The 24,177-nt window shown below is 43.6% G+C and overlaps 1 protein-coding gene across 3 annotated transcripts in view; it reads right to left on the bottom strand.

Annotated features, from left to right (window-relative positions):
- Positions 1–749: 749 nt before the first annotated feature.
- The window catches only part of PALM3 (paralemmin 3), a 69,732-nt gene continuing 46,304 nt past the window's right edge, over positions 750–24,177 (bottom strand). For all 3 annotated transcript variants that reach the window (XM_067463992.1, XM_060759788.2, XM_067463993.1), the window contains exons 4-8: positions 23,938–24,062; positions 16,124–16,232; positions 8,674–8,704; positions 6,383–6,490; positions 750–4,463 (exon numbers count right to left, since the gene is read on the bottom strand). In XM_067463992.1, the coding sequence (XP_067320093.1) occupies positions 2,059–4,463; positions 6,383–6,490; positions 8,674–8,704; positions 16,124–16,232; positions 23,938–24,062 (2,778 nt within the window). In that variant the 3' untranslated portion in view covers positions 750–2,058. The remainder of the gene's footprint in view (positions 4,464–6,382; positions 6,491–8,673; positions 8,705–16,123; positions 16,233–23,937; positions 24,063–24,177) is intronic.

The following is a 24,177-nucleotide window of genomic DNA, read 5'->3' as shown; positions in this document are numbered from 1 at the left end:
CTTGTCCACTATGCCCTTTGGTCGTATCAGGAGCAACTTGAGAAACTGCAAGTCGCTTCTGGTATGAGAGAATTGGCGTCTGCAAGGACGTTGCCCAGGGAACACCCAGATGATTTTTGATGTTTTTATCATCATTGTGAGAGGCTTCTCTCATGTCCTCGCATGACGAGCTGGAGCTGATAGAGGGAGCTCATCTGCCTCTCCCCAGATTTGAACCTGCAACCTGTCGGTCTTCAGTCCTGCTGGCACAGGGGTTTAACCCACTGCGCCACTATGCCCTGCCTTGTGTACAGAGGAAGAATTGTTGGAGGCTACAGACAATGCCGTTGCTGTTGCCCGTTTTTGGTCAAAAGATATTTGGCCACCTGTACTCCTTCTATTTTTATCGGTTTTATACTAATTTATGCAATGCTTTTGATACGAAATAATAATAACTTTGAAACCAGTTTCTGCCTCCTGCAGAATTCTGGGGTTTGTAGTTTAGGGGGGAGCCTTTAACAGCCTCACTAAACTGCAAACCCCAGAATTCTGCAGGAGGCAGAAACCGGATTTGAAGTGGATTCATTCCCTAGTGTGATGAAGGGAAGTTGTGATTCAAAAGGAACTTTTCCAAGCTCAGCCTTGTTCCAGGGTAGGGAATACAAAAGCCGACCTTCCACGAGCCTGTTGTGTACACCATGTTGATTCTCCATTTAATGCTGGAGTGCGCAGCTTGCTTCCTGCCCACAAGCACAGTCACAGATTTCACCTTGTCATTGCATCTGACTTTAATTGAGAATCTTTCTGTAACTGCCCAGGAATTGACATGTAAAAGGCTCTTACTGGCTTTGGTGGGGGCCCTAAACAAGGTTAGATACTAATTAGAATTCAAACAAAGTGCATAGAATAAACAGTCATGGGAAAGGGAGGTAAAGGGCTGGGGGTCTTTGTGCCCTGGCAGGCAGAGCATCGGCCCAGTGGTTGTTAGAGAAATGGAAGGATCACAGTCAGGAAAAGATGTCTCCCTCTGGCCTTGTGAGGGAGAGAAGTCTGTCTGCCCCAGAGGAGGCCTTGGCTGAGAGGCTCTATTCAGGAGGAAGGGCTCCAGCAGCGCCCAGTCCAAAGTCTCTTCCAGCGCATCGCCAACCGGCAAGGAGTCCTCTTTTGCCCGCGGTGTCATAGTGCTGATCCAGATCCATCAAGTGCAACTGGACCATCTCAGCAGAGGTGCAGGAATAAGGTGGTGCTCCACATCTGGAACGTGCCTAGACTGCTTTGGGAAGTCATGCCAAGTTGACCAAGGGATTCAAGCACATGTAAAGGGTGGAGATGTCAAGAATGCTGCATGCATGTGTATAGCCTTGATGCCCAGCCCTGTGAAAATTATCTACAAGTTATGTGGGAGCGCGGAATTGACTAATGGCACGTGACAGTAAATATGCTGCTGTGCAAGCCTGTGAGAGCAAACAGAGGACTGTATAGTATCGGTACTGAATGTTCCAACACCTCTGCACAAATGAGTGCGTTCTAAAGGTGCAAATGAGAACCCATGCACGCCAAAGTGGGTGGAAGGCATGCTCTTGAAGGATACAGAAAAGATTTGGGTGCTGAGGTCCCAGGATTTGGTTTGTGGAAGTAAAAATAGGCCCACGATGATAGGGTGTTGTGGCATGTGTGTGAGAATACCCATGTGCAAGTGCGCATGCATGAATATGGACACACCAAAACATGCAGGAACCTCTCTAAAAGTGAGGGCATGGCGTTGCTGTATCTCCCCATCACCACCTCCAGAAAAGCAGGGGTGGATAAGCTGTGTAGTAGGAGGAGGGAGGGGGAGAGACAGATCCACGGAGTTGTTTGGGGGGCAGCTCCAAACTAGCAACTCTGTTGCTCCAAAGAACCAAAGGATGTGGGGTTTGTGTGTTGTGTGTGCTCATGTGTGTGTATGTTCTGCCTACACTAGACTACTGGCAGGGCAAATTACCAGTTCCAGAGCCTGCTGCTGGGACCAAATCAACAACTCCTATTCCTGAGGGAGAGGAATGGAGGGCAACTCCGCTGGGCAAAGGAGCCCGGGGCTTACATGACGGAACAGCACTGGCACGACTTCTGCTTGCGCCTGCTCTGGCCCTGGTCTTCGCCTTCCTCTTGGCGGGACCCAGCGGGCTGGAGCTGGCGGGATGAGGCAGTGTTGGCAGAGGCGGTGGTGTAGGTTGGGGTTTCCTGGCTCGGGGCTGCCTGGGACTTTAGGATCCCTGTCTTGGACAGTTGCGGGTCTCCTAGAGATATTTCTGGAGGGGCTACCGAGGCATTTGTCGAATTCAGCAAGGGCTGCTGCTCAGCATGGAGATCTCCCAGAACTTCTGGTGTCTCTTCTGAGGACAGGGCGGCATCTCCACCTCCTTTCACTTCCTGGTTTGCCATGGGGGCAGTCTTGACCAAAATGGATTGGGCATGCTCTTGGCTGGATGAGAGCAAAACATCAGGGACATTTGATATATCCTGCAGTGTTGCATTTGGGCCTTGCTTGAGGGATGGGGTCTGGTCAGGCAGTGCAGGTATTTTTTCGACATCAGATGGGACCATCTCCTTTTCTGACACGGTCTTTGTTACCTCCCCAAGAGAAGGTTGGTCTTGAGCAGAGGTTGGCATCAGCTCCTCCAACACTATTTGGGCCTCACCTGGAAGTGACTTCTTGGCTTCAGGGAGACTGGGTAAGGTTTGACTGGGCAGGGGCTCCTGAGATTCCTCTGCAGAAGACTCTCCAACCTCTGGCAGAGAAGAAAGGGCCTGTCCTTCCACAAATGGCCATGTCTGGACCTGCAGGACCTGGTCTGGTCCAGAGACTGGAGTCTCCTTGGGAACCAGATGTTCATCACCACCCACAGAGGATGGGGCTTGGCCTTGAAGAATACTGTCAGCCTCTGGCAAAGAAGAAATCTGAGTCTCTGGGGCTGTTGTTGTTTGGTGCTCCAGTTCTATTTGAATGTCTTTCAAAGTCAGCCCTTCAGCATCTTGAAGGGGACTGACCTGATCAGGCAGAGAAGAAAGCGGATTAGGCAGTGAGGAGGTGATATCTGGGAAAGCATCTTTAACCTCCATCACAGACGATTCCTGACTCTCGAGAGTTGATGATATCTGGGAAGATCTCTCTTTTTCATGCAAAGTGGAGGGGATGTCATCTGACAGAGATGCGAACTGGTCTGAAGGAGGTGATAGTATCTGATCTGGCAAAGAAGTACTTTGTAAAGAGGTTGGGATCTGATCCAGACAGGCTCCATTAGTTTCGTGCACAGGGGATGGGATCTGGTCCAACGAGGAGTGTTTAGCTTCCTGCAAAGCAGTGGCCGCACCCTGCGATGAAGGCGCCTTCTGTTCTGAAGAAGAAGGGAAAGAGTCCTGCAGAGATGGTGGGATTGGATCTAAAATGGGTTCCTGCACTGAAGGGGAAATCTGAGCCACAAGAGGTCCCTCAGTTTCTTGCAAAGCAGGAGCACCTTGGCTCAAAAGATCTGATGGACTCTGATTCGGCAGTGACAAAACCACAGGATCCAGGAGGGGACCCTCCATTTCCTGAAGAGATGAAGGGATCTGATCTAGAAGGGATCCCTCTGTGTCTTGCAGAGATGGGATTAGATTCTGAGCACCGAGCGCAATCTGTTCTACAGGAGATGATGACAATTTGTCCTCTTCTGAAGAGGCTTCAGGAACAGGAGAGGTCTGGTCTGGAAACGGTGGCTCTGTGGACAGTCCCTCTCCTTCTTGCCCCAGCACTGGGATCTCTGCTTCATGGGATGCTTGCGGCTCCTTCTTGTTCTCTTGAGTTGACAGTCCTGATGTTATTGAATTTGCTGCCAGAGCATCACTAGCTGCTGGATCTTGGGTAGGCTCCACTTCACTGGCACCCTGCCCTGGCAACTCTGTCTGCCCTGCTCCCATCAGAGCTGTCTCTTTGCCCGGTTCTCCGTCCGCCTGCTGCTTAGAGGAATCAAGGCAGCTGGTCACATCCTGGCCCTGCTTGGAGGAAGTCTGCTGATGTTCATCCTGTGATGTGGGAGACTCTCCCTCTGGGCCTTCACGGCTGCCAAGCTCGCCATCCAGTTGGCTTCCTAAAGCAGTCGGGGACATCTCTTGACCTAAGTCATCGCAAAGGGGAGCCGGCTCATTCCTCTCCTCACAGCCATTCTTCAAAGGAGCAGGCTCTTCATTCTCGTCTTCCTTCACAATTGAGCTCTGTTTCTGCCCAACAGCATCCATGCTGCCCACTTCCTGTCCCAAATGGTCACGGATGACCATTTCCTCCACAGCCAGCTTCCTGTGGTGACTGGGAGCAGCTTCAGTGAGATTCGGACTCTGCAGAGGTGGCTTTGTGGCAGGAGACCCTTCGGAACTGTCCTGATGAGACTGAAGATCCCCACTTTCAACAACCACGGGATTGACTTTGTCATCCACCTGTTCAGGGCTGCATTCACCGCCAAACACATCTTTGTAAAGAAAAAAACAACAGGATGTCAAACACTTTGGTCCTGGAATAACTGAACCTTCTTTAAGCTACTTTAACAAAAAAAAAGCTATTTGATGGCATCTGGTATGAATTCTATACAGTTCTGGCCCAGCTTACTTATCCAAACGGATCTCCCTCTACATCCCGCCTTGCAGTTTAAGACCATCTGGGGAGACCCTGCTCTAGCTCCCGCCAGCGTCACAAATACGTCTGGCGGGGACGAGAGACAGGGCATTCTCGGTTGTGGCCCCCCACCTGTGGAACTCGCTTTCTAATGAGGTAAGATCGGGTTCATCCCTCCTGTCTTTTAGGAAAAAATTGAAGTCGTGGTTCTGGGACCAGGCTTTTGGACAGCAGGCATAAATAGCGCTTTGAATACTGAAATTGTGATACGGCGGTTAATACTGTTTTTATTGTTTTAATTAATGTTCTATTTATTGTTTTAATTGTTGTTATATTGCTTTGTTATATATAATGGCATCAAATTGTGCCAAATGTAAGCCGTCCTGAGTCCCCCTTTGGGGATTGAGAAGGACGGGGTAGAAATGCTGGAAATAAATAAATAAATATCTGTGTCACATCCCCATATTGTCTGCTTCTCAATTTGACTATGTTTCTTAACAACCTGGGGGGGGGGGGGGGTGTTATAGATTTTCTGAAGTTATAGATTTATGTTTGTTGTTGTTTATTTGTTCAGTCGCTTCTGACTCTTCATGACCTCATGGACCACCCCACGCCAGAGCTCCCTGTTGGCTGTCACCCCCCCCCCCCACCAGCTCCTTCAGAGTCAAGCCAGTCACTTCAAGGATGCCCTCCATCCATCTTGCCCTTGGTTGGCCCCTCTTCCTTTTTCCTTCTATTTTCTTCTCTAAGCTTTCCTGTTATAGATTTTCTGAAATGCATAAGGTGGGGCGGGGGCTTATGCTTTTCAGAAAATCTATGACTCTTTCATGAGGGCAGACTAGAATCAGATATAAAACGCATGTAACATAAATAGCTATAGGGAAACAACTACTGTAAATGCTTTTGCTGTTTTTCCTGCAGCAAACCAATTTCCTGTAGTTACCAGTTTGCTCAGAGAGAGAAAGTGCAATGTCCAACAGGAAGTGAAAAACAAAAGAGGTACCAGGAAGAGTGAGATAAATGGGGATATTACACCTGAGAGATGGATATTATAGGAGTTCACCCAGTATAATCTGCAGATACTTACATCTGACCATGACTCATGGTATCAAAGTAAAAAGAAAGATAGCAGGAAGCCAACTTCTTTACCATTCCAATCTACAGAGTTTATATTTGTGGGGAAATGGTCACTGTCCTACTTAGGACTTTTGCCCATTGCCTTCTTATTTCTGCTGAACAGCAGAAGCTTGGCCCCACGGACCTCAGCTAGAACCTCATCTGAGCATCTAACTCAACAGTAGACCTTGTCTCTTACTAGATTGGCGTCCTCCCTCCTTTATTTTAGGAAAAAACTGAAATTGTGGTTTTGGAACCAGGCCTTTGGCTAGCAGGTTTAACGGCACTTTGAACACTGAACTGGACCATATGATTGTTATAATAATGGAAATGGCTATATGATTGTATAATGAATGTTATTGTTTTTAATCTATTATGTATTTATGGTTTTATATTGTTGTTATATTGTGATTTGTGGCATCATATAAACCACCGAATTCCAACAAGGATGAAGAACTACACAGAGAGAACGGAGCTGCTATTTAAATGTCTCTCTCACAACGTTAATGGACTGAACCCCCCTAATAAAAGGAAGTTGTTATAGTGTGATTTGTGGCATCAAATTGCTGCCAGTGTTAGCCACTCAGTGGTTGAGAAGGGCGGGATAGAAATGTTGTTAATAATAATAATAATAATAATAATAATAATAATAATACCCACCATCTCCTGACATGTCTCCATTCTGCAGTTTCTCTTTTGCTGCCTCCTTTTCAGGTCTTTCGGGTGGGACAGGAGCCAATTCAAGTCTGGACTCAGGGCTATTTCTCCCTGTAAAGAATTCATCAAATCAGATTCAGAAAAAGTTGCCAAGCACATTCGGGTTCCTATGCTCAAGGTTTCAATAACCCTTTTGCTGAACTCCCCTCCCCCATTCCATTCCCTAACCTCAACTGTGATGCCCAAAACAAGAGAGTTGAAAAGCAACTTGCAGACCATAGTAAATCTCAAGTGCTCTAGTATCACTAAAATTAAAGGTGGGGATAGTAAGATGGTCCATCTACAATGCCAGATTATTTGCTTTGAACTGGATTATATGGCAGTGTAGACAAAGCCGCTCTGAGTCCCTCTTCAGAGGTCGAGAATAGGATGGGATACAAATATTCTAAATCAGGGGTCCTCAAACTACGGCCCGCGGGCCGCATACGGCCCTCCAAGGTCATTTACCCGGCCCTCACTCAGAGCCAACTTAAGTCTGAAACGACTTGAAAGCACACAACAACAACAACAACAACAACAACAACAACAATCCTATCTCATCAGGCAAAAGCAGGCCCACACTTCCCATTGAAATACTAATAAGTTTATATTTGTTTTAATTATTGTATTGTTTTAAAGGGTTTTTTGCACGACAAATATGTGCAGTGTACATAGGAATTTATTCATTTTCTTTTTCAAATTGTAATCTGGCCTTCCAACAGTTTGAGGGACTGTGACCTGGCCCTCTGTTTAAAAAGTTTGAGGACCCTTGTTCTAAATAAATAAATAATCCAGTTCAAAGCAGATTATGTGGATTATCTGGATTATGTGGCAGTGTAGATCCAGCCTGAAGATAATAAGAAGGAGGTGAACTGCAATTGGTTAAAGGAATAGATGAAGGGCAATCTAATTTGCTTAGTTAAATGGAGGAGGTAAAGAAATTTGGGGAGATCATGTTGAGATGGACTCGGGCCCCTTTTACACTCGCATAAAAAATCCAGATTAACTGCTTTGAACTGGATTATATGGCAGTGTAGACTCATATAATCCAGTTCAAAGCAGATAATGTGGATTATTTGATTTGATAATCTGGATTATATGGCAGTGTAGAAGGGGACTGAATGATGGTCGAAGGTGGGGTAAAGGCCAATACTCAAACACCTTGATTACAGAAGGCAAAGAAGGAACACAACTGGAAGATATTGGGGAAAAAATCTGCCTTTATCTCTATGCCCTTCAAAACTATATCAACGAACGAAGAGGTTCAAAGAACTCCAGCTTTCCTCTCCTGCTGTTCCCAGGATAAACATGAATCAGAGATAATATTCACTGCAAGTAATACCAAACCTCAGAGGTCTTTTGAAGTAAAATATTTTCAGTTACACCAGTGGATCTCAACCTTCCTAATGCCACGACCCCTTAATATGCTTCCTCTTGTTATGGTGACCCCCAACCATAAAATTGGTTTCATTGCTACTTCATAACTGTCATTTTGCTGCTGTTATGAATAGTAATGTAAATATCTGATATGCAGGATGTATTTTCACACACTGGACCAAATTTGGCACAAAGACCCAATACACCCAAATTTAAATACTTGTGGGATTGGGGGAGGGGACTGATTTTGTCCTGTGGGAGTTGTAGTTGCTGGGATTTATAGTTAACCTACAATCAGAGAGCATTCTGAACCCCACCAACGATGAAATTGAATCAAACTTGGCACACAGAACTCTCATGACCAAGAGAAAATACTGGAAGGGTTTGGTGGGCATTGACCTTGAGTTTTGAGAGTTGTAGTTCACCTACATCAAGAGAGCACTCTGGACTCAAACAATGATGGATATGGACCAAACTTGGCATAAATTCTCAATATGCTCAAATGTAAACACTAGTGGGGTTTGGGGAAAATAGACCTTGACATTTGGGAGTTGTAGTTGCTGGGATTTATAGTTCACCCACAATAAAATACCATTCTGAACCCCACTGATAGAATTGGGCCAAACTTCCCACACAGAACCTCCATGACCAACAGAAAATACTGTGTTTTCTTGTGGTCTTTGGTGACCCCTCTGACACCCCCTCGTGACCCCTCCAGGGGTCCCGACCCCCAGGTTGAGAAACATTGAGTTACACATATGTGAATATTTTAAGGCATATTTGAAGTCAATTGCAGAAATCTCTTTGGCAAGCAAGCTTCAGGGCCATTTTTGTACCATCGTGCTTTCCCCAGGCAAATGTGGCAAAGAATGACTTACCTTGAGGAGAAGACGAAGATATCAGAGGAACCTAAGAAAAAAAGAGAAAATTACTCCAACTCAAATTACACTTTATTTATCTCATTTGTACTGTTCAATTCCTCAATGACTTCAGGGTGGCATTCTGTTATTGTTATTCTCACAATCCTGCAGAGTCAATTAGACTCATGGTGAAGACAGAGGTAATGTTTATAGAATAGTGAGACCAGCTTGGAAGAACTACAGAGCACTACGATCAGCACAAAGATGGCTTTTCCTTCCAAAACCAAAGTCTTCAGGTAAGTGAAGGCCCTTCCACACAACCACAGAATCCAGAATATCAAGGCAGACAATCCACAATATCTGCTTTGAACTGGGTTATCTGAGTCCACATTGCCATATAATCCAGTTCAATATGGATTTTATACAGTTATGTGGAAGGGGCAGTTTTTACATCTGTCAAACTGCACCACAGGTCTGGCCAGGACACTTTACCTCTAATTCACAAAAGGTTTTTGAAGAAATATTTCATTTTTACACATAAGATATGCATGAATATGTCACGCATTCTTTCTTAAAACAGTAGTAGGGCTTTTAAAGATGGTGTGATTGATTTTAAAGTGACTTAATATGTTAATACATTTTAATTTTAAAATGTTTAATGGTTTTAATAACATGGTCTGTTTTTAATTGTTATATTTATATGTATTGGCAGTGTTTTAAATAACATTGTTTTATATGTAGTGTTTGCTTCCTTGAGTCCCTATATCGGGAGAAAGGCAGGATAAAGATGAAGTAAATAATAATTGGGTGGTTGTAGGTTTTTCAGGCTATATGGCCATGTTCTAGAAGCATTCTCTCCTGACATTTTACCTGCATCTATGGCAAGCATCCTCAGAGGTTGTGAGGATGCTTGCCATAGATGCAGGCAAAACGTCAGGAGAGAATGCTTCTAGAACATGGCCATATAGCCCGAAAAGCCTACAACAATCCAGTGATTCCAGCCATGAGAGCCTTCAACAATATATTAAATAAATAATTAGTTTAAAAAGCAAAGTGTCCTCCTGAAACATAGATGGAAGGGCACGACTGACACCTGATGATGTCATTTATTTATTTTATATATGTGATGTATGCATCACAGACCAACCCCCTGCCAAGAAGCAGGAAAATTGCCTTCAAAGCACCCCTGACAGATGGCTATCCAGCCTCTGTTTAAAAGCCTCCAAAGAAGGAGCCTCCACCACACTCTAGGACAGAGAGTTCCATTGCTGAACAGCTCTCACAATCAGGAAGTTCTTCCTAAATGTTCAGATGGAATCTCTTTTCCTGTACTTTGAAGCCATTGTTCTGTGTCCTAGTCTCCAGGGCAGAAGAAAACAAATTTGTTTCCTCCTCTCTGTGACTTTCTCTCACATAGTTATACATGGCTATCATGTCTCCTCTCAGCCTTCTCTTCTTCAGGCTAAACATGCCCAGCTCTTTAAGCCGCTGCTCATAGGGCTTGTTCTCCAGACCATTTTAGTCACCCTTCTCTGGACACATTCCAGTTTGTCATTATCTCTCTTCAACTGGTTTTCTGTGGGCAAGCAGATGGCAACTACTGGGTGGCATAAGTTCTGTATCAGAAACTAGAGCTGATGTGGTCTATCCAATGCAATTTTCTGAATCAGCACCCCAAATAACCAAACCAAATCTAAAATTGACCAAAATTGATTTGCAAGCCTTTTGGAGAGTGGTCAAAGTGGTCCCTGGTCAAGTGGTCCTTGGTCAAAATGAGAATTTCCTGTTTAAGTTTTCTTGGCCTGCTTCTGAAATTTGGCAGTGGAGTTAGGCACCAAATCTAATCAGCACAGCTTCTGGAAGGAGGCCAGTCTTTAGAAGGTTTCAGGGAGGAGGAAAGTTGGCTGCTGGATTCACCAGAGCTGCCCACCTCTGATCTAAATAAATTCGGTTTGCATGTATCTTTATGAATGTCTCAGCATGTATTGTTTATATTCATGCCTTCTCCCTGACATGCATTGGTAATTTTAGGGGCATTATTTTATCTTATTAGTGGCCTGAGTTATATTTGGATTAAGCACCATCATTTCAATACACATTTGTCTAAGTTATGCACTTGTTCAATTATTTATATAACCACATGTCGTGTAATGGCATGAGTGTCGGACTACACCTATACAGAACTACAGTTCTAATCCCTATTCGGAAATAAAAATGTATTGGGTGACTTGGGCAAATCTTAGAGACGGATAAAGGCAAACCCTCTCTGAACAAACCTTCTACACTACCAGATTATCAAAGCAGATAATCCACATTATCATCTTTGAACTGGATTATATAGGTCTAATGGTGCTTGGTGGGGATGAGGGACAGGGCCTTCTCAGCGGTGGCTCCCTGCCTGTGGAACTCGCTCCCCAATGAAACCCCTGTAATAGAAATAATCTGGAGACACACAACAATGCAATACTTGTATTGTCGAAGGCTTTCATGGCTGGAATCACTGGGTTGTTGAAGGTGTTTCGGGCTATATGGCCATGTTCTAGAAGCATTCTCTCCTGACATTTTGCCTACATTGTAACCTCGCAACCTCTGAGGATGCCTGCCATGGATGTGGGTGAAAAGTCAGGAGAGACTCTCATTGGACTGAGAGTGAATTTTTCACTTTTGAAACCAAGTTCATACCGCAGCTTGCTGTTGCTTGTTGTTTTTACTATTGTTTGTTGTTTTATCATGTGTCGTTGGGCTTGGCCACATGTAAACTGCTCCGAGTTCCTTGGGGAGATGGTGGCGGGGTATAAAGTTGTATTATTATTATTATTATTATTATTATTATTCTGAACTGCTGTCAAGTTCAATGAGAGATCTCTATGGCTGAATCTACACTGCCCTATATCCCAGATTATCTAGCAGTGTAAACTCATATAATCCAGTTCAAAGCAGATGAAGATCCAGCCTATGTCTTCTATTTAGATATTATTCCTGTCCTTGCTCAGAAAGAGGGTCTAATTTCCTTGTTGCTTACAGACATTATGTCTAACAAGGATCGGAATCCAGGCTTTCCTGCAAGAAGCCACAATCCATTACAGTTGGAGCAACGACCTCTGGACTTTGGCCTAATTTCAAAAGGCTTCTATGAGTCACAGTTCCAAGCCCTTGGCAAGAGCAACCCGCCACTTGCTTACCAGTCTACTGGGTGGGGAAAGCAGGAGAGAGGTGAAGGCAGGATGCTTAGCAGGCAGAAAAGGGGATGGTCTTGCTCACATTTCGGGCTGGCCTGACTTGAAGTGGGTGGCACACCCTCAACCAAAAGAAAAGTCCTCCACCCCTGAATTACACCCTGGACCAGCTCATTTCATGCAAAGACTGACCCATATACCCCATATCCTGAGACAGGCCGACCTTTGTTAACCAGTCTGTTTTATGCTCTTTTAAAAATCTACACTACCAGATTATCAAAGCAGATAATCCACATTATCATCTTTGAACTGAATTATATGGGTCTAATGGTGCTTGGTGGGGATGAGGGACAGGGCCTTCTCGGCGGTGGCTCCCTGCCTGTGAAACTCGCTCCCCAACGAAATTAGGTCAACGGCTTCCTTCCTTTCCTTCAGGAAAAAGTTGAAGACATGGCTATGGGACCAGGAATTCGGATAGCAGGCTAGCAATAAAAATGACGACAGTGCTATGGAAAATGGACTATGGACAGGCTTTGGATTAAGTTGTTGATCGTAGAACTCGGACTTGACATGCCAACTAATTTAATTTGCACTATTTTAAATGGTTTTTCATCTAACTATTTAAAATTGTTTTTCATCTAATTTTTAATGTTTTACTTATTATGTAATTGTTTTATTTGTTGTATATGTGGGCCATCGAATTGTTGCCGGCTGTAAGCCACCCTGAGTCCCCCTTCGGGGGTAGAGAAGGGCGAGGTACAAATATTTGAAATTATATATCTATATCTATATATCTATATATAGATAGATATAGATATATACTGCCATATAATCCAGTTCAAAACAGAACATCTGGATTTTATATGGCAGCGTAAAAAGGGCCCCATATAATCCAGTTCAAAGCAGATAATGTGGATAATCCTGATTTGATACTCTGGGTTATATAGCAGTGTATATCTAGCCTTAGTCCCACTTGTTCTTGATAGGAAGTAGATAATCCACATCATCTGTTTTGAATTGGATTATATGAGTCTACACTGCCATATAATCCTGTTCAAAGCAGATAGTCTGGATTTGATATGGCAGCATAAAAAGGGCCCCATATAATCCAGTTCAAAGCAGATAATGTGGATAATCCTGATTTGATAATCTGGATTATACAGCAGTATATATCCAGCCTTAGTTCAACTTGTTCATGATAGGAAGTAGATAATCCACATCATCTGTTTTAATTATAGAATCGTAGAATCATAGAATCAAAGAGTTGGAAGAGAGGAATATTGCATTCAAATCACCCCTGACAGATGGCCATCCAGCCTCTGTTTAAGAGCTTCCAAAGAAGGAGCCTCCACCAGACTCCAGGGCAGAGAGTTCCACTGCTGAACAGCTCTCACAGTCAGGAAGTTCTTCCCCATGTTCAGATGGGATCTCCTTTCTTGTAGTTTGAAGCCATTGTTTCGCGTCCTAGTTTCCAGGGAAGCAGAAAACAAGCTTGCTCCCTCCTCCCTGTGGCTTCCTTTCACATATTTATACATGGCTATCATATCTCCTCTCAGCCTTCTCTTCTTCAGGCTAAACATGCCCAGCTCCTTAAGCTGCTCCTCATAGGGCTTGTTCTCCAGACCCTTGATCATTTTAGTTGCCCTCCTCTGGACACATTGCAGCTTGTCAATATCTCTCTTGAATTGGATTGAATGAGTCTACACCGCCATATAATCCAGTTCAAAGTAGATAGTCTGGATTTTATATGACAGCATAGAAGGGGCCATAGATGATTCAATTGTTTTTTTATCAGGCCACATCATCCCACCTAATTTTTTAAAGCAGAGGAAACATTTTCTCCCCAGAGCTGAAGAAATTTGCTTCACAGCCAGATTCCTAAGTGCGTCTGCCTAAGGCACACATATATGTGCCCTCGAATCACCTGCCAACTTATGACAACCCATGCATCTCATAGGTATTTCTTAAATAAGGAATACACAGAGATGATTCTGCCCACTCCTGCTGCTAATATATAGTCTACAGCTTCTGGTATCCATTGGTGGTCTACCATCCATGATCAGATGGGATCTAGTGCCTTTAGTGTGCATTATTTAGGCCCTACCTAAGGCTACATAAGACTGTTTAATTCAGGCTGAGAGATTCAGGAAGCCATTGTCTTAAAAAAGTAACTTTTCCCACTTCTGGCTTCCTTGATGCTCGATCACAACAGAATTGATAGAACTAGGGAGGAGAGCTGAGCGAGTAATGACTCATGGACTGGTCAGATTTTTCTGCTGGGAGTGGTAGCTGGCCTGAGATAAAGGAATGGCAGTCTAGTCTACCTAATCTGATTTGGTTTCACAGGGACTGTTTCACAGTAGGACTGTTTTGAAGTTTGGAGCTAGAGATCTTGTCAGCCTGATCTTGAGTAAATTTACTAAAAGTAAGCACACTTTAGTTCAATGAGACTTCCGTTGATCCAGCCTAAAATAATCAGGACCCATTGTGGTGCCGCAATGGGTTAAACCCTTGTGCTGCTGAACTGCTGATCTGAAGGTGGGCAGTTTGAATCCACAGGATGGGGTGAGGTCCAGCTGTTAGCCCTAGCTCCTGCCAACCTAGTAGTTTGAAAACATGCAAAATGTGAGAAGATAAATAGAAATGATAAATGGAGATAAATTGGAAATGGAGATGAGCACCTCCCTCAGAGCTGGAGTTCAGCACTGCCTCCAGAGCCAGAAATGAAAGGAGAAGCCTTTGCCTTTGTCTGGGTTTGTGTATTTCATTATATTTCACTGTAACAAGGCACTGAATGTTTCCGTGTGTCTGTTTATATGCTGTAATCCGCGATGAGTCTCCTTGGGGAGAAGGGCAGAATATAAATAAAGTGTTGTCATCGTTATTATTATTATTATTATTATTATTATTACTACTACTACTACTACTACTACTAGCTGTACCCACCATGCGTTGCTGTGGCCAACCTTCCCTCACTCTTTCTCTCTTTCTTTCTCTCCTTCCTTCCCTCCCTCTTTCCTTCCTTGTCTCTTTTTCTTTCCCTTCTTCTTCCTTCCTTCTCTACCTGTTTCTTTTCTCACTTTCTTTGCTCTTTGGTTTCATCCTTCCTTGTCTCTTTCCTTCCCTCCCTCTTTGTCTCTTTTGTTCCTTCTTTCCTTCCTTCCCTCTTTCACTTTTTATTTCCTTCTCTCCTTCCTTCTCTACCTTTCTTTCTTTACATCTCTCCTTCCCTCCTTCTTTCCCTCTTTCTCTCCTTCCTTCCTTCTCTACCCTTCTTTTTTTCTTCTTTCTTTCCTTCTTTCTCTCCTTCCCTCCTTCTTTCCCTTCTTCGTTCCCCTTTCTCTCCCTCCTTCTCTCCTTCCTTTCCCCTTTCTGTGTATGTGTTTTGTGTGTGTGCATATATGTGTGTATATATGTGTGTTTGTGCACATATATTTGGTTTTGTGCATGTGTTGTAATGTATTTTTGTGGTTTTTGTTTTGCTTTTTAAGTCTCTTCTGCTGTGTTTTTCAGTATTTTGATGAGTGATGGTCACTCGTTGGCCTGATAGGTGTCTTGTGTCCAAATTTGGTGTCAATTAGCCCAGTGGTTTTTGAGTTATGTTAATCCCACAAACAAACATTACATTTTTATTTATATAGATTATTGAAAAAATATTTTACAGAAGAGGCAGCAGAGTGCATCTACACTGTCAAAGAAATGCAATTTGGCACCACTTTAAGTGCCATCACTCAATGCTATGGAATCCTGGGAGTTGTAGTTTGGTGAGGCACCAGCACTCTTTGAGAAGGTGAACACCTTGTAAAACTACACATCCATATAATTGAGCCAGGTCTGGATTAGATGGCTTATAATTCTATAAAGTGCTGTCAGACTGCATTCATTCTACTATGTAAACGTAGATTTTGAAGAATCAATTGTATCTGTCCTCATGAAGGCAGTGACATCACCCACGATCCCGATTTCCAAGTAGTTTCAAATTTATGTCAAACCTTGACAAAATGCAGGGAGGAAAGAATATGTACATTAGGAGGGCCAAGGGAGAACCGTAAGAGCAACAAACAAAGGAATATAAAAGAGATTAGTGGGTGTTGCCACAGCGTCTTTCCACACAGCCCTATTATCCAGATTATCAAAGCAGAAAATCCCACAAGTTCTGCTTTGAACTGGGTGATCTGAGTCCATACTGCCATATATTCCAGTTCAAAGCAGATAATGTGGGATTTTATTATTCAGCTGTTTGGAAGGGGTCTCAGAAAGTGAATTCTACACTTGCTTTAATTGGTTCATACCTCTGCAGTGCCATCCAGTGATGACTGCTTGGTCTCCTTCACTGCTTTTGCAGGCTCCTCTGGTTGCTGGAGCTCTGGGTTGTCCAGCTGCTGCATCTGAGATTGGAGACTTCAGAGAAAGAGACATTCAAAACATTATGTAACAAAATCTGAAATAATTTCTGTTCCTGGTTTGAAAATGTTATTTCCTGTTTAAGTGTGTGCTACATACTTCGAAGGTAGTTGTTACACTCCAGAAAGTTCGTTTCTGTGTCATAAACTATGTTGAATTGGTTGGAAAACTATAGCAAAATGTGCTGCAGGATGCCCCACAAAAACAAAGTTTGTGCCGTTTCGTAAACCTTTTCCATGTTTTTATGACAGAACCAATTAGGAAATTATATTTATAACCCAGGAACAAAAAATCATGTTATTTATTTATTTCGGGTACTTTTACCCCGCCCTTCGCAACCCCCGAGGGGGGACTCAGGGCAGCTTACAAAAAAGGCACAATTCGATGCCTATACAAATTACACATAATGTACACAACCATAGTTAAAACAATTATCACAGTTAAAACAATCAAAACTATCAGTATATAACATATCATATAAAAACTATTCTCATGCTCAGCGTTTTGTCTTTCAGAGTTCCAGAGTTCTATTCCATTAATCGTTTCCTAATCATTGTCAAAGTCCTTTCTTTATCTGCCCGATTGTCTGAATGCCTGGTCCCAAATCCATGTTTTCAGTTTTTTCCTAAAGGAAAGGAGATCTAATTTCCCCGGGGAGTGAATTCCACAGATGGGGGGCCACCACCGAGAAGGCCCTGCTCCTCGTCCCCGCCAATCTCACTTGTGATAGAGGCGGGGTTGAGAGCAGGGCCTCCCCAGAAGATCTTAGACTCCGGAGTGGGACGTAGAGGGAGAACCGTTTGGACAGATACACTGGGCCAGAACCGTATAGGGTTTTGTAGGTCAAAACCAGCACTTTGAATTGTGCTCAGAATTGGATCGGCAGCCAGTGGAGCTGACACAACAGCAGGGTGGTATGCTCCCTGTATGACGCTCCGGTGAGCAGTCTGGCTGCCTCCCGCTGGACTAGTTGGAGTTTCCGAACAGTCTTCAAAGGCAACCCCACGTAGAGTGCGTTGCAGTAATCTAATCGGGATGTAACAAGAGCGTGGACCACCGTGGCCAGATCCGACATTGTTATGAACAATGTTATGAACAATGTCCCAAGTTCCTGCGGCCCATTAAGAAAAGGGAAATAGAAAAAAAATGTCCAGTAAAGTCCAGTCTGTAGGACATTTGGGTGGTGAAGTTATGAGAAGACGGAGAGACTAATTACAATTGATATACAAGAGACTAATTGCCCAGAAATGAAAAGAATTTGGAAGTCAATAAGAAGATTTTTATTTTTATTTATTTTCCCTTTCTTCTCTTTTTTCTTTTTCCTTCTTTATTTTTTTCGCCATTTTAAAGATATATATACCTTTTATATCATTTTCCCCATTTCCCCCCTCTTTTTTATATTTTATATTTATATATTTATTTTATTTTTTTATTTACATTATTTAAATAATAATAATAATAATCTTTATTTATACCCCGCCATCAACTCCCCCAACGAGGACTCGGAGCGGCTTACATGGGGCCAAGCCCGAACAACAAATTACAGTACAAAAATACAAATTGCAGTAAAATAAACAACATAACAATAAAGTATAAAACATCAAAGCATATAAACAATATACACAAAACATAGAAACCAAAACATAATGACATAATGAGACTCCAAGTGCCATCCAGTCCAACCCCTGCCAAAGCTGGAATACATAATCAAAGCACTCCCAACTGATGTCCATGCAGCCTGTCTAAAAAACCAGAGGAGAGTCTACTGCACTCCAAGTCAGCATATTTAACTGGTTAACTTCCATGAATTTCATAATATTTACATAGAAGCATAGAATCAAAGAGTTGGAAGAGACCTCATGGGCCATCCAGTCCAACCTCCTGCCAAGAAGCAGGAATATTACATTCAAAGGTGATCCCAGTGGTGATCGGCACACTGGGTGCAGTGCCTAAAGACCTTGGCCTGCACTTAAAAACAATTGGCGTTGACAAAATAACCATTCATCAGCTGTAAAAGGCCACCCTATGCATTATTCGCCAGGGAAGTGTCCAATGCATGATCAATTACAAAAGCCAGCATAGTGATCTTAGAATCATAGAATCAAAGAGTTGGAACAGACCTCATGGGCCACCCAGTCCAACCCCCTGCCAAGAAGCAGGAATATTGCATTCAAAGCACCCCTGACAGATGGCCATCCAGCCTCTGTTTAAAAGCTTCCAAAGAAGGAGCCTCCACCACACTCCAGGGCAGAGAGTTCCACTGCTGAACAGCTCTCACAGTCAGGAAGTTCTTATGTTCAGATGGAATCTCCTTTCTTGTAGTATGAAGCCATTGCTCCGCATCCTAGTCTCCAGGGAAGCAGAAAACAAGCTTGCTCCCTCCTCCCTGTGGCTTCCTCTCACATATTTATACATGGCTATCATATCCCCTCTCAGCCTTCTCTTCTTCAGGCTAAACATGCCCAGCTCCTTAAGCCGCTCCTCATAAGGTTTGTTCTCCAGACCCTTGATCATTTTAGTTGCCCTCCTCTGGACACATTCCAGCTTGTCAATATCTCTCTTGAATTGTGGTGCCCAGAATTGGACACAATATTCCAGGTGTGGTCTAACCAAAGCAGAATAGAGGGGTAGCATTACTTCCGTGGACCTAGACACTATGCTCCTATTGATGCAGGCCAAAATCCCATTGGCTTTTTTTTGCCAATGGGAAATGCTCAAAGAAATACATAGAAATACTCAAAAGTGTTTGGGGCAGTTCCTTTCTCTGAAATATAGGCAAATGCATCTTGGATTAATTGGGGAGCTTCAATCCAAGTATTAACCAGAGCTGACTCTGTTTAGCTCACAAGATCAGAAAGGATCTAATGTCTTTTGAGGAAATTTCAGATGGGACTCAGAACTCTAGTCTCAATTTAGATGCATTTGTTGGAAAGTTCTGCCCTTCTTTTTAGCTTGGGCGGGCTCCAAACTATAGTTATAAATAGAAAACAGAATAAAAATAGGATGGAAATATAATTAATACAATAAATTAAGCAGTAAATAATTAACCCTTAATTAAAACTAGTCCATTGATGTTTTAAGAGCATGCAAATAGCAATCTAATAAGACTAGTTCTATGGTTGTCGGGAACAACCTAAGTTATTGGTTTTCCTCTTTAAATCATGAAACAGCTCGAGAGATGGACTCATGCACTTAATTCAAAACTGTACCAAATTCATCTGAAGAAATGTGGAAGATATGCATTATTTTGCTATAAAATGCGGTTTTCCAAGCCCAGGACCAAAGTGGTTAGATACATTTTGATAGTTTTGATCTGTGCATAATATTCTAGCCAACAATGTACTGCCATCTATAATTCAAGTTTTCCATTCTTTTGGATTTGGTACATTTTGGAAACAGACTCCACAATTGCTGTTGTTGAAGGTTTTCATGGCTGAAATCACTGGGTTGCTGTAAATTTTCTGGGATGTATGTTTTCAGAAGAATCTATGGCAGGCATCCTCAGAGGTTATGAGGTCTGTTGGAAACTAGGCAAGTAGGGTTTATATATCTGTGGAATGGCTGGAGTGGGAGAAAGAACTCTTGTCTATCGGAGGCAAGTGTGAATGTTGCAATTGGCCACCTTGATTATAGAATCATAGAGTTGGAAGAGACCTGATGGGCCATCCAGTCCAACCCCCTGTCAAGAAGCAGGAATATTGCATTCAAAGCACCCCTGACAGATGGCCATTGGGTTAAACAGTGGCGCAGTGGGTTAAACCCCTGTGCCGGCAGGACTGAAGGCCGACAGGTCGCAGGTTCGAATCCAGGGAGAGGCGGATGAGCTCCTCTATCAGCTCCAGCTCCTCATGCGGGGACATGAGAGAAGCCTCCCACAAGGATGATAAAAACATCAAATCATCCGGGCGTCCCCTGGGCAACGTCCTTGCAGATGGCCAATTCTCTCACACCAGAAGCGACTTGCAGTTTCTCAAGTCGCTCCTGACACGACAAAAAAAAAAGAGATGGCAATTTAGCCTCTGTTTAAAAGCTTCCAAAGAAGGAGCCTCCACCACACTCCGGGGCAGAGAGTTCCACTGCTGAATGGCTCTCACAGTCAGGAAGTTCTTCCTCATGTTCAGATGGAATCTCCTTTCTTGTAGTTCAGTGGTTCTCAATCTGGGGTCCCCAGATGTTTTAGGCCTTCAACTCCCAGAAATCCTAACACCTGGTAAACTGGCTGGGATTTCTGGGAGTTGTAGGCCAAAAACATCTGGGGACCCCTGGTTGAGAACCACTGGTGTAGTTTGAAGCCATTGTTCCGCGTCCTAGTCTACAGGGAAGCTGAAAACAAGCTTGCTCCCTTCTCCCTGTGACTTCCTCTTACATGGCTATCATCTCTCCTCTCACTCAGCCTTTTCTTCTTCAGGCTAAACATGCACAGCTCTTTAAGCTGCTCCTCATAAGGCTTGTTCTCCAGACCCTTGATCATTTTAGTTTCCTCCTCTGGACACGTTCCAACTTGTCAACATCGCCCTTCAATTGTGGTGCCCAGAATTGGACACAATATTCCAGATTGGTAGAATTAGCATTGAATGGGCTACAAAGTTGAAACCACGACATGCAAGTGTGGAGAAGAGCAAACCACTGACCACCTGCTGCAATGCAACCTGAGCCCTGCCACATGTATGATGGAGGACCTTCTTGCGGCAACACCAGAGGCACTCCAAGTGGCCAGATACTGGTCAAAGGACATTTAATTAGCTACCAAGTTTGCAAAATTTGTGGGTTTTTTTTAAATCTGTTTGTTTGTTTTGTTCTGTTAGAAATGTAATACAATGTTCTGGTTGCGGATGACACGATAAATAAATAGATAGCATTGAATGATCTAGCAACAAGCAGGAAGCAGCCAGACTTTGTAGCTACAAGGCCATTTAATGCTAATCAAGGAGACCAATTGCAACATTCACACCTGTTTCAAACAGACAAGAATTCTTTCTCCCACCCTGGACATTTCACAGATATGTAAACCCAACTTGTCTAGTTTCCAATAGACCTCACAACGTCTGAGGATGCCTGCCATAGATGTGGGTGAAACATCAGGAGAGAATGCTTCTGGAACATGGACATACAGCCTGGAAAACTCAGAGCAACCCATCTTCCAACTCTGTTCCTATGATTCTATATTTCGATATATGCATCCAAATTTTCAAGCGACATCAGGAGCCTTCCCTGTCCTCCTTGTACTTCAGTTAGTTTCCCCTTTGGTTCTGCCTGTGGGCTACTGCTAGGAAAGGGCGAATTAATCCTCAGGGCGGCTGCTGACTCATCATTAGTCCGTCTCCCCCAATCCCCATCCTCCGTCACTTCAGCTCCCTCAAGCCAGGCGGTGGTTTCAGGCTTCTCTCTCGTGGCTTTTTCATTTTTAGTCTAAAGCATCTTCTCTTCCGGAAAGGAGAAGTCACAGAGGCGGGAGTGGAAATGCAACGTGCCAGCTAAACAGCCCTTCTCCGTGTCCCCTGAGGACCTCAATGCCATCATCAGTTTCTATCTGTGGCTCCAACCGGAATAGCACATTGTTGTTATTGTTGCCATTGTTATTATTTATTTATATATCCCCATCAGGGTAAGGAGAACAAATCTCGGTCTGGAGGTTCTCACGATCTAAAATTTGGCATGGGAGAGAAAGGAGGAGCTCGAGGCAGGGATAAACATGGAAGGACGTGCTTTACACAGTTAGGTCTATACACACGAAGTTGCATGAAAATGGGGTGAGAAATGACTTTTTTGTGGCCTCTGTTCCCCGACCTTCAGATGCATTCAGTGATACTTCCCATAATGAGTCCCCCAGGGAGATAGGGCAGGTTACAAATAAAGTTGTTGTTGTTGTTGTTGTTGTTGTTATTATTATTATTATTATTATTATTATTTGATACACAACAAAATTAGCACACAGCAAACGAGAGATATTGACAAGCTGGAATGTGTCAGAGGAGGGAGACTAAAATGATCAAGGGTCTGGAGAACAAGCCCTATGAGGAGCGGCTTAAAGAGCTAGGCATGTTTAGCCTGAAGAAGAGAAGGCTGAGAGGAGACATGATAGCCATGTATAAGTATGAGAGAGAAAGTCATAGGGAGGAGGGAGGAAACTTATTTTCTGCTGCCCTGGAGACTAGGACACGGAGCAATGGCTTCAAACTACATGAAAGTAGATTCCACTGAACATTAGAAACAACTTCCTGATTGTGAGAGCCGCTCAGCAGTGGAACTCTCTGCCCCGGAGTGTGGTGGAGGCTCCTTCTTTGGAAGCTTTTAAACAGAGGCTGGGTGGCCATCTGTCAGTGGTGCTTGGAATGCAATATTCCTGCTTCTTGGCAGAGGGTTGGACTGGATGGCCCACGAGGTCTCTTCCAACTCTATGATTTTATTATTCTAAGATCACTATGCTGGCTTTTGTAATTGATCACACATTGGACACTTCCCTGGCGAATAATGCATAGGGTGGCCTTTTACAGCTGATGAATGGTTATTTTGTCAATGCCAATTGTTTTTAAGTGCAGGCCAAGGTCTTTAGGCACTGCACCCAGTGTGCCGATCACCACTGGGACCACCTTTACTGGTTTGCCGATCACCCATGGGACCACTTTTACTGGTTTGTGCTAGAGGATTTGAAGTTCTATATTATTATTATTATTATTATTTTCCCCAATCACCATATGACATTGATATGGGGGAGGTTGTAAGAGAAGGAATTGGATTGGAGAGAGGGGACTCCTTTGAAAAACTTTCAAGATAAAGGTCGGCTTTGTACTTCCAGTCATCTGAAGTAGGGGACCAGTTATTTCCTTTTCACTTTGCCAAGGTCCATAACCATATTTGTTTTCACTGCCTGCCAATGTTTTCTTCTTTCCTAAAAAACTCAATGGACTTGCAGCCAATGGTCTAGAGCAGTGGTCCTCAAACTTTCTAAATAGAGGGCCAGGTCACAGTCCCTCAAACTGTTGGAGGGCTGGATTATAATTTGAAAAAAACATGAATTCCTATGCACATATCTTATTTGTAGTGCAAAAAACCCACTTTAAAACAATACAATAATTGAAATGAAGAACAATTTTAACAAATATAAACATTATGCTTTTGGCTGATGAGATAGGATTGTTGTTGTTGTTTTGTGCTTTCAAGTCATTTCAGACTTAGGTTGACCCCGCAAGGGCCGGGTAAATGACCTTGGAGGGCCGTATCCGGCCCGCAGGCCATAGTTTGAGGATCCCTGGTCTAGAGGCTAGCCAATGGTCTAAGGACAACTTTGAATAGTACTGATGTAAAGGAAGTAAAGGACATGGAAGTATCACAGAGCTATTCTGACAGGCAGTCCTAGTCATACAGAGCTGGAAACAAGGAATGATCTCAGATAGCTGAGGATAGTAGGATTGGGGAAAGTAAGGTAACAACAGGACAATTTTAATGTCAGTTGTATTACAGATATTCATTTAAAGTTACATCCCAGAAGTGGCTATAAATGAAGGTAGATTATCAGCTTTCTTGAAGTATCATCACCTTGCTAGGCAAATGGAAAATGTGAGCTCTTATGCTGCTCTTCAAACAGCCACTCTGCTTCATCTAAGAAGTGACTTTTTCTCTGTGCCAAAATGCCAGAAGTGTAAAACCCTCTGAGCTGTGCTTGCCCGCCGCCAGCCCACCATCACCCCTCTGGCACACCCACCTGGATAGATCGTCTTCTAATTCTTGGATGCGAGTTTGTGCCTCCCAAACCGACGACACGTGATCGCCGTCATCAGTGGGTGCGGACATCCCCTCCATCAGCCACCGATCACGCAAGGATTTCCTCTGCGAGGAGAGACAGAGAATGCCTGGATCAGCTATCCTGGATCAGACAGGCATGCGAGGTGGACACGTGGGCTGTCAGAACGCATCAAGACCAGACGATCGACCTTCAGCCAGA

Source organism: Anolis sagrei, chromosome 2, assembly GCF_037176765.1.
Source record: "Anolis sagrei isolate rAnoSag1 chromosome 2, rAnoSag1.mat, whole genome shotgun sequence".
Taxonomy (NCBI): Eukaryota; Metazoa; Chordata; class Lepidosauria; order Squamata; family Dactyloidae; genus Anolis; species Anolis sagrei.
This window is presented reverse-complemented; position numbering and strand designations above follow the sequence as displayed.